This window comes from Opisthorchis viverrini (assembly GCF_000715545.1).
Source record: "Opisthorchis viverrini unplaced genomic scaffold opera_v5_370, whole genome shotgun sequence".
Lineage (NCBI taxonomy): Eukaryota > Metazoa > Platyhelminthes > Trematoda > Opisthorchiida > Opisthorchiidae > Opisthorchis > Opisthorchis viverrini.
In genome coordinates, this window is record NW_008752031.1 from 224,051 (window position 1) to 235,783 (window position 11,733).

The 11,733-nt window shown below is 41.4% G+C and overlaps 1 protein-coding gene across 1 annotated transcript; it reads left to right on the forward strand.

The window, feature by feature from the left end:
• Positions 1–275: 275 nt before the first annotated feature.
• Positions 276–11,523, forward strand: T265_10491 (hypothetical protein; the record flags this gene model as incomplete). Its single annotated transcript, XM_009176874.1, has 7 exons — positions 276–470; positions 1,569–1,666; positions 2,610–2,691; positions 3,483–3,562; positions 6,927–7,051; positions 7,757–7,878; positions 11,416–11,523. The coding sequence occupies 7 exons, from the start codon at positions 276–278 to the stop codon at positions 11,521–11,523; spliced, it is 810 nt and encodes a 269-aa protein (XP_009175138.1).
• Between the last annotated feature and the right edge of the window lie 210 nt (positions 11,524–11,733).

Below are 11,733 nucleotides of genomic sequence, written 5' to 3' on the forward strand. Positions count from 1 at the left end.
GGTGCTACACAGTACTGCCTGAAACGCATGGTTGCTCAGCAAATTCCTAGAAAACAGCACAAATCATCAATGTGCACATCTTGTTGGAATAAGTTTGCACAAATGATCAGTCATTGAAATAGCTGATCAAAATGGTCGATCATACCTTGATCAGCATAAACTTTGTACCGCAGACCTATTAGAATTGTGGTGGATAACTTTTTTCTCACTGTCCCCATACATTTGTAATGCAATCATCGACTCACGTGAAACGCACAGTATAAAATGCCAGGCACATGGAGCTTCAGGTAAACCTGGATATGATAATCCGTTGTTCTTTTCTTATTGCGTTCTTGTTCTGCATCGACCACGTTGCATGGTTGGAAGCCATCGGTGTCCACAACTGGTCATCCATCTTCAACGATAATCCGTCAAAGACCTGGGTTGTCCTAGTCGCTGGTACCAACACCTGGAACAATTATCGATATCAAGTAGGTTGCTGTGAGGTTTTTGTAGGCTTGAGGCTCGAAATTTCATTTTAATTCCGTAAAAAGGGTTGTTAAAGTGCAAGTTTACAATAATGTTCCCCAAATTGTGTCTTGTCCCCTTGTTGTTTACATTATTGTGATATTTCACTCAAAAATGCGGTGGACATTAGCCACAACTAATGGGCACACTAATGTACTCATATTCCGTATTTCCTTGTCGTATGAAGATATTTTAGTTCGGGTAGGGTCGATTCTCCGGTCCTATTAAATTCCGATGTTGCTGAGTGCATAGTGTGATTCACGTCAATCGGAATCCGACATTCGTCCATCATAAGTTTTTATTGTTGCGGTATGTTACGAAAAATCGCGGCCTATGAGTGGGAGGTATATTGTTGTATAAAACATGAATTCGATGGTTTTTTTAGCCACCACTGATCATCTGTCCCGACATTTCAGCTTCATTATATTAGAGTAGCGCTCCAGGGCTCCGCAATACCGTAGCCTAGAGTGACTTGTTGTAAGAACCAGGACTCAGAAAACTCAAAAAAGTCCACTGACGTACCAACAACATTGGTTGATACGGTGAAAGTACGAGATTGCTGGGAATGTAAGCGGTGGAATCTATAAAACTTCGTGAGATCCTGTAGCGTTTATTTGGAATAATCATACAGTAATACGTCTTGGTCAAATTCGTTCCCCGCTCGTCTACCATTTGCATGGAGTTATATGAGAATGGTACTGAAAATGTTACACATAATTTGTGCGTCTGTATTTATTCTTAAGATTCAGTGGATAACAATTTACTGCCACATGATTTTCGACGTAATGTGGCTATTTCTCTGGAACTCAAGCGAACGGGAGATTCGGACGTATTTTCCATATCAAGGGATACCAAGTTCGTACAGATTCTGAGAGCAGGTTGTTGTTTGGACACGGATGGATGTAGAACTTTGGTTCACAAATGCCCTTCCAGAGTAGAATCATGCTTCCTGTTTTCGGGATAATACATCCGCTTGACTTCACTCTGTTTGGCTCCTTTGGGCTCTATGCATCCCTCTGCCTGTTATCCCAAATTCAGGTGTCATTTGTGTCCTCTTTCAGGCAGACGTTTTCCACGCGTACCAGTTGGTGCGTAAAAACAAAGTTCCAGCGGAGAATGTAATCACTTTCACCTACGATGATATTGCAAACAATCGCAGGTAAATATCGCGCACAATTTTCGCTCTATGCTAACAATAAGGTGCAGCAACGCGCTTTAACATGTCTCATTGTTGTGTCATATTTTTCTTGTATACACTTGTTGAATTTCATATGTATCATGTGTCACTTCAGATGTCTTATGAGATTTTCTGTTTGTTGATGACTTTTCATGACTCTAGACGCCATAGAACCCTGATGCAAATATCACATTCTGATGATGATGACGATGATGACGATGACGATGATACTGATGTGTACTCGTTTGAGTACTCGTTGCCGTAGCCTAAAATGAAAAAAATGATATCTAAATGACGTTTCAGTGCATCAACCAGCCGTCGTGCATCCGGGAGGAGAAATGACCTCCTGAAAGCATTAAAATTTTATTCATGCGCGGAGACGGTAACAATCTTAAGTCGGTTATTGCTCAGTCGTTCTTTCGGCTGTAGCATCTCAAAGGTGCCTGGCTGCCATGACATGCGAAGGTTGCACGAGGTCTAGACTATTGCCATGTTTCCCAAGCCTAGACAGAAGAGCTCGGGAGTCGGAGGAAAGGTTGGAATCACGGAATTTCTGGTCAGTATATTCGCGCTTTATCCACCTGAGCCATCTCGCTTCCTGTCCCCTCGAATTACATTCACGGGCACGAAATAGGGATATGGTCATGAAATCTAACACTGATGGAGTTTGAATGTCAATTTAACCAAAAGAATTACATTTTCGCAACAAATTGGTAATTTTCTTTGTTGTGCACTCAACATGGATCATTGTAGGATTATTTATGCTTAAACGATTATTATGTGTGACAGAAGGTACACTCATCGTCGTGAAAATGTATATTACAAAACAAGCCAGGGAACCCGGTACGGACTGAATTTGTGAGCGTTTCATTTTTTTCCATTCAACCAAGAATATATATCGTCGTTTTTCATTTTTTTATTCCAGAAATCCGTTTAAAGGCAAAGCGTTCCATGATTACCAGCACAAAGATGTATACAATGGGGTGGAAATTGACTACCGTGGAAAAGTAAGTCCGTGATCCGGTGGGCAGCAATTAAGTGAATTCCTGCATCAGTTCACTGTGCAACACAATGTGCAATCAAAATGATACCGTGGGTGAAAACACAATACAAACCGTAGGGCAGATTAATCAGTTTCACCATAGTACGGAATGGTCAACCCACTAGGACAAACAATAGTCGTAAGGTCCAGAGAACTCTCAGGCTGCCCATGACCGAGTTCAACCTTCTGCTTTAAGCCTATCAAGTAGGTTAGCGTGCTTGTCAAAAGAATCGCAAAATGTGCACGAAGACCAACAGTGTTCGAAAAGTTTCTCCGGGGAGTGTCCTGTAATATCCCGAGTGATGCACCAACGAAACCAAGCAGCGTGTCCAGGACAGCAACTTCAGCTAAAAAATATCACAGACAAGAGGTACTCAACTGTGATTCAGTTGAGTGCTGATGGGTGATACTCACTTGAAAACAGCGGTTATTTCAAACGTAATTTGCATTCTCTAGCTACTGAGTTAAATTAGTGTTACTTGATAGTGCTTCCAGGTAGTCCACGTCCAACTCAACTACCAAACCTAGGCTTGAGGAGTAAATCCAAATGCCATACTTGATAAACGGACCAGCAATCGATTTATTCAGTTTTCAGCCCACAACGATCATCGTGAATAAAACATGACTGAAGATGAAGGGCACATCTTAGATTTCAATTAATTATTAGGGTGAAGTTGGATGGTCTCTGGGAAGAGAGTGAGTGTAACAACACCATTGTCACTCCTATAATTGGTCACGGATGTTCACTTGTTTTAGGATGTCACTCGGGATAACTTCTTGAAAGTATTAAAAGGCGATAAGAAACTTGAAGCCAACATGAAGAAGGTGCTGAAAATGTGAGTTGGCGCGGAAGTGGATATTGTTGATGCACTTGCTGATAACATCTAGAATACTAGTTTTGCAGGTAACCGTCCTCGGATTTTCGAAATGCGTGTTTAGTATTCTCGAAAGTATCTTGGTACATAGTCTCTTCTAGTAGGCCTCATTCTAGGGGGATCCGGTTTTTCCATTTCTGGCTTTTGGTTATTATTAAATCACAGGCATCAATCGCCGCTGTTAACAAGTTTCGGAGATATTCAGATATGCGTAGTTGTGAGTGATCAAATATCTGCCTGGTCTTGCACATCGTTGTGTCGGGTTTTGGTTTCCTCGGATTTAGGAGTCGTTTTAACTCACGGCGTTGAACAACGCAAATAAACACTGTCGTTTGGATGACCGAAATCCCATTCCACTGGCGGCACTCAGTTTATGGCGGCCGCTCAACTCTCTTTCGAGTTTAACCCATAATACTCTTAGCTTTTAGAGAACCTGTCTTGCCAATTTGTGTTGCTAATGTCACGGTTTTTCTTTCAAATTTCCACTCCCGCCTTTTGACCCACACATGACGAGATGGGAAGCGTCGGCATACAGAAACAAGCCAGGAAACCAGGCAAATATCTGTTCACTCGCAAACCATAGGTCTCTCATTCAGCCGTTTATGCACACTTTGGATTTGCAATTGTGGCGAAATCCGTAATTAGCCGCTCTTTCTGCGTGTTCCCTGATGAACCGGTGTTTCGTACATGGACCTGAGATGGAAGTTTTCGTACATAATCCCCGCTTCCGTGAGCCAGTCGTTTTCAGTCGCACTTGAGAAGAAACCCCTTGATTTAAAAGTTTTTGTAAATACCGATTGTTGAGCCTTCTTTAAGAGCTAAGTATTAGTTGGTCTGCTGACAATCAGGTATGCTTCCGGGAATTTAGTGCCTCGTGGTCTGTTCGGTCGCCATTACAAGGCGGTGATCTGATAGCTTTTCATATAGGATTTATTCTGAGGTCCACACAATAACTTGGAGTAGGGAGGTTCTCGCATTCACCCTTCTAAGGCACTCAGTTTGACAAACACTCATTTCTGAACTCACCCGCCAAGAGGCAATAGATGTGTAGCACTTTCTTTGCTGTCGCCCAAAGTATGAAAATTCCGCTGTTGGTCACGTGCATAATATCCCTTTGCAGCAAGCTAGTTTTCTGCAAAACTACATTTTCAGACAGAATATTTCGTTCAAAATATTCAAAAGAGATATTTTATGTTACTTGATATGTTATGGGCCGGATCGTTTGTATTTTGAAATTTGGATAACGTCCTCAAAAAATCATCTTAAGTGAGCTCCATGTTATAGTTTTCCGTCAAATTGTGCCCTTCAAGTTTCCTATTATGCTTTAAGCAGATAACTTAACAGATCTAATAAGTAAATGAACAGAAAGGAGGTTGAAAGCTTTTTCAATACTAAGTGGGAGAAATTCAGTTTATCCGATGCCGTCTGTAGTTAGTAGGGATAGGAAAGGAAATTGTTGGTCTATAGAATAGGTGTTCAAAGGTGATAAACTCATCTGCACAATAAAAACGTTTTATTAACTGGAAGAGCATTCGCGAAAATAAACTCCGACAAATCTGGCTGCAGAACAACTGCAAATCAGAAACAACCAATCAAAATGTACTAAGGACACCAGAAGTCGGAGGGGAGCCAATCGAATGTGGAAAGCCAGAATGCAACACATTAGAAATCGGTAACCGATCAATCAGATCTTGACCAAATATCTTCAGACAGAAACTACTTGAAGCAGCAATGAAATCAAGGGGGTGCCAGCCACAACGCAGCACAGTTCCAAATAGACTATTTCGACCTCTAGAGGCGTAAGGTCCCTCCAGCCAGGCAGAGCCGTATAATATCAGACAGGTATGGAGTAACTTCCAACCCAACCACTCAATAATGATGTCACTTTGGTTGGTGATGAAACATTCGTAAGCTGATCATTTCGAGCAGAGAACTGATGAACACCGCTCTGATCAATGACCCGGAAACAGAACATTTCCAGATCAGATTTAGTTAAAAACATATGGCTTCTTGCATACCCAAGTTTGAAATGTAGGATCGCCTCAACTTAGTTACAGTATTTTTCCTCAGAACTGTATATATCATGTGGACATTTCGCTAAACAGATGTAATCATGCCAAAAAGACGTCTATTCAAAAGAGCTGCATGTGACCGTTCCAACGGCAAGAGGATAAGACCTGCTAAAGTGGAACACTGCTTACAACCATCTTCATACATTGAAAACCATAAGAATCAACCAACAGACGTCCAACGAATCGTACGTTCATCCCCGTATTCACGTGGCCATGCAAATAGCAGACTATTGGAAGCTAATTCAGGTACTGGTTATATCCATCAGCGTGCACAAACAATATTCTAAACTTCGTGTTCGCAGTGCTTCCATTTCCGCTGGGTTTTTTTGTGCCCCCTCTTTGTGGGAGCGCCTGCCAATAAGATTCTCTTCAGGACTACTTTGCAATTTCCGCCCATTAACGGCGGTCCTAATGACAACGTGTTCATCTTCTTCTCTGGCCATGGTGCCACTTCCGTTATTGTCTTTCGAGGAGAAGTAGTAAGTTTAGTTAATTTTGGTAACCGCGGTTTAAGCACGCAGTTCTTTAATTAGAGGCTAAATAGTGAAAGCATTGAAAAGGCTTACGTAAACATGTTGGTGCAATGACATCGGTAATTCTTTATAAAAGAGGGTTTATAGTCAAGCTGTTCCACAGATCAACCGAGAAATGGTAGACAAGCTACGATAGCCGTACGTCACTCTCAAGTGTGACATCCCCTGGAATTCAAGTTTGATAGGCATAATCGAGGTGCTTCAATTGACACCGTCCTAAAGTTTTTGTTTTACGAAGTTTGAGGACGTTCGACTCACATGTTTTGTGGTCAATTCATTCAGACTGCTGAGCAAACGTTGATAACATAAACAAAGAATCCGGTCGTATACGGTAACTCATGAGGCGTAGAAGAAACGAAGAGCACGTCAGCCGAATCTTTCATGACAGGACAACATAGTGCTTTTCGCTTCTAGATCGAAAGCACGAATCTTTAATGGTATGAAGTTTTTGTATTTATATATGTGAAACCACTCTGTGATGAAAAGCCGAGAAGCAATGTGCAACTGTTCCATTCTTATTGGGAATCCTCAGTGGTGCGCTTGATAAATGCAAGGTATATCCGTTCGACCACGAGCGACCAACTAACAGCCTGATTTATCCGCACTAAGTCAGGACATAACGTGGCTCATTCTTCAACCAAGGGATCCACATCGCTGGTGACTGACTCATTGGGTGACGCACCTCGAGCTCAGACGAATTGTGTTCTTGTCTTGCGACAGTTGTATGCCATGGAATTTAACGATAGGCTCGGCATTCAAAAAAATGTTCAATAAATTGGTGCTTTATATGGATACCTCCAAATCTGGCTCAATGTTTCACGATGTTCTTCCTTCAAATATGGGAAGTAAGTAACGTAACTTTGTGGCTGATTCTTGCATGGATACTGTGACATAGTATTCATAATGTCAATCACATTTGGTTTAAAAGCGGCGTTCACCAGTAAAACAGAACGAAGCCTGAAAACCAACCTTGGTTCCGAGGTTGGTTTATTCTTTTTCACATCGCGATTTTTGTATGAAAGTAGCCCATGACCCTACGCTAGGAGCGTTTGCAGACGATGGCACCGAACGGATTCAAAGTCTTTCATAAATGATACACTTCCACCCACAAAATCAGGTCTAATGATTGTGACGTGTCTGCTTTGACCGTTCCCGTCAGTGGTCTTTTTCGGCGAGGTTTTACCGTGAAAAACTGATTATGCATTCACATGCTCAACTGATTTTGACAAGCTGACCCAACCAAACCCAGATAAATGTCTCGTTCATGAGAGTGTTTGGTAAGCTCCGCCCAATCTGGGTTCAAGTCTTGATTAAGTCTTAGAGAAAGTCAAGGACTTCGTCTACGTGATTCGACGCAAGAGGCACGAAAACCATTATGATCTGTCAATGAAACTTCAGCGACTTTCTGAGTTGTGGGTTAGTTTTAGACATCATGAATCTTCGTTAATTCTGTGAGTCACAGGATCCGTTCGTCGAAAATTTCCCTCACCATTTTACACATTTTTGTTATTGACTTATGCTATCTGTTGTCTCAACACCTAAACCTGCAGTCTACGTGACAACAGCAGTCAACGAAACTGAAGATTCCTTCTCTATGTTTTGTTTGGACAAGAAAAGCGATGTTTGTCTAGCGGACGAATACTCGTATGAATGGCTTTTAGATTCGGATTATGTAAGTTCACGCATTAGTTTTGCAGATGAGCCTGTCAGTTGTGGATGGCTAATCCGTGGTACTCAGCATTCAGCGATCAAGGCAGTCCGGTGGCCACAAAATAATCAAACCATTGGTTGTATGTCCAAAATTTCTCACTATCCCCCAACCAGTTTTGCCTCCGATCCTGCAGGGGGGCATGAAATATACTAGGAAAAGTCCGGGGCTCTATCAGTGTAATTCGGGCTCTACGATGGAGACCACCTGATTCCCACCGTGCCTGTCCTTGAATCGATGTTATTGGATTTCTTGTTATCATTTCGGTTCACGTCGCCTGACTGGTGGTCTGGAGCTGTAGACGCATCGGAATAATTCTGGTAGGCCAGCACCAAATAATTTCCCCATCCATTTTGATTCTTTAAGTATGAATAGGGCTTTGAAAGGATATTGAATTCACGCAGGAAATCGTCAATGATGGACACTGATGTTGACATTCATGACGTTGATGTTGATGATGACAGCAATGCTGATGATGATAACGATGATGATGATGCTGGTGTATATCCCGAACGCCTTCGCCTCAATACATCTCTCAAAATGTATCAAAATGCCAACGGCGTTTCTATCCATTTGATCTGACTAGGTCTCGAATGTGTGGTTTTCTGGGTGTAGGATGTAGGCTAGCCCTAGGATTTCCTTCCTGTTCCATTATCCTTTCTTTTTCCACCACAAATAGTTAATGATGCTTGTACGGCAGTGAATCATCAGTATTTTACTCTGTTGTTGCTCGCGATGATTTTGATGATGACGAGGATGATGATGGTGGTAGTGTTGATCAGAACCATCGAGCATCATATCCTCAAGATGTGTTGTATGTGCATGCATTGTGTCCAGAAACAGCGGAGTGCTCAATAATTTACCAGCAGTTTGTGTCTTTGCATACCTCGGTTGTTTTACTCTTGTGATGTTTTCGACATTTTGCCTACAGCGGATTCGTCTCAAAATTGCTTTAGCTGATCTGTCCGCTTCATGTGGCGCCCTTTTTGTCATTATCTCCCGCATGCATGCAGAAAGACATAAAAGTGCGTACGCTGGAGGAGCAATAAGAGGAGGTGAAAAGGTGTACAGTGTTTAGTCACGCGATGAAATACGGCGAAATGGTGAGTCAAAAAATGACAGGGAGTGATTAATTTGGGTCACTTGTGAAAATGCAAACTGTTATGAAAATGAATGTATACAATGAGATGACAGTTGTATTTGGTTAACTAAGAAAAATGACGGCAAATGTTGCAAACACTTGATTAAGAACTTCAGGTTCCGTTGACCGAGTACAGCAGGGTTGCCAGTCCAGACATGTAGATATCCAAGCCTAGCACGTATCTATTTTCGGATAAACAAGCAAGGGCTTTGGGTTCCTTATAATTCATACGTTTCATTGCTTCGGTACAAGGGGAAGTCGATTCCATATGAATCATTCACAAGTAACTCAGAGGAAGAATAGATTTACATGGGGATTAAAACTTCCAACTGAACAGTTGAAATTCGGAGATGCGGGCAATTGGTGTCCACGTGATATGGTTTTCCGTGATGGTGCGATGAGTACCTTGGACCTGAACGAGCAAAGTCGGGTTATCACACTTTCAATTCGGTGGGCACGAGTGATATATTCTGACGTTTGTGAGACGGTTTCGGTGATGATGTTCATTGATCCACCGGATTTTGCAACACTAAGACGTGCGTATTAGGTTGTGAACTTACGGTCGCATGGTAAGCCGCTTCTTCATTGTATGGAACAAGACGCTATCCTGGTTGATAATGAACTGATAGGTGTCTGTTTATTGCTTATTTCAGGCGATGGGAAGTCTCCCAGCTGGATAATTCCAAGGTCATTATGATCTACGGGTACACCGGAAAGAAAGGGACATAGCAGTAAGTGTGCGGCGCAATATTCGATATTTTGAATTGTCCATTGGATTATTGGCTGCTTAAGCCGTCGGTTATTAAAACAACCAAGTGACCACTTCAGATTACAATGACAGTCTAATAAGTTGTCATCTCAGCGGCAGGAGCACCTACCATCCAGTTAATAACGGCGAAGGCTGCCAATTAATAGCTGACTCAGTAATCTCGATGACAATATATTTTGATGGAAAGAAGGGATAATCTGATGAACCTCTCCGTGTGGTTTGCTACAAATCTCTAAATAGATAAATAAACTGATAGATAGAGAGATAGTTAGATAGATAGATAGATGGACAGATAGATAGAAGATAGATAGATAGATAGATAGATAGATAGATAGATAGATAGATAGATAGATAGATAGATAGATAGATAGATAGATAGATAGATAGATAGATAGATAGATAGATAGATAGATAGATAGATAGATAGATAGATAGATAGATAGATAGATAGATAGATAGATAGATAGATAGATAGATAGATAGATAGATAGATAGATAGATAGATAGATAGATAGATAGATAGATAGATAGATAGATAGATAGATAGATAGATAGATAGATAGATAGATAGATAGATAGATAGATAGATAGATAGATAGATAGATAGATAGATAGATAGATAGATAGATAGATAGATAGATAGATAGATAGATAGATAGATAAACAGACATTACAAACAGACAGATAGACAAACAGACAAAGAGACAAACAGACAGACACCAGACAGATAGACAAGCAGGCAGAAAAATACACGGACAAACGAACAGACGGACATAAAGTTAGGCGCTTTTTTAGATGAATAGGGGCCATTCAACATAAACACAGCGGAGAGACCGAATCGTCGATCAAACACATCGAGCGGCTGACGAATGTCTGTAGCAAGATCAGTGATAATCGAACTGATGTCGAAAACCTATCAGTCCAACGGTCAGGCATTTCACCGATTGCAGCTATTTGTCGACTTCATCTTACACTATTCGACGGAATACGGTGTATTCCATTGACGATGAGAAGAGTACAGAAATTATCACCTGCTAAACTCAAGGTGCTACATGAGAGTTAAGGCTCATCTTCAGATATTCAGAGAAATCCATGAAAAATTTAGTGATGTTCTACGTAGTACAAACTGATGTACAGAACAATAAATTTCTTCAGTAATGTGCGTTACGCTGGCAACCGAGTGATTTTATGTAGATTCTACTTAATACTGAGTAGTCTATATTTGTGACGATGCTCTTGAAAATAAATGATGACATCTAATGACGGAGTTCGTCTTAACAATAAGTGTTGCTCAGTTGTTTTCTTGGTTCCAGCCGAATGCTGTAGACGAAAAGCCATCTTGCCGGGCGCATTTGTTAGCAAAGTCTCGACACTTGTTGGAGGCCCCAACAGATAAAGCACATGAAATCGCTTGGTAAAGGCTGCACCGTGCACTTTAGGCTTGTATTTATATTTTTCCTATCCAGTTGATCTCAACAAAGGAACTGAGTGCACGATAAAAGTTTGTCTTAAGTAAGAGTCCATTTGTGGGTCGGGACTAGGTATTGAGGATGAATGGCAGCAGGTAAACGCCATCAGTCCAATATTTTAGAGGCCGTTTCTTGAAGTCACACAAATATCTAACGGGATTCGTTTAGATGTGCAGCAAATCTTTTGTAGTCTATTTATAACCTCACACAACTATTCTCGCTCCTTTTAGCTTGGCCACTTCGTCAACTAAACTTTTCGTGACATCGTCGTAGATGTGACAACCCACCATAAGCCAACGCTAAAGGGCTTGTCCAAGAGGGATGAGCTCATGTGTTTCAAGGCAGTATTCGATCAATTCCGGACGCACTGCTTCACAATTCAACAGGCAAGTTGACCTCGTGATGTACGCAACAAACGTGTGCAAAAATATGCATATATT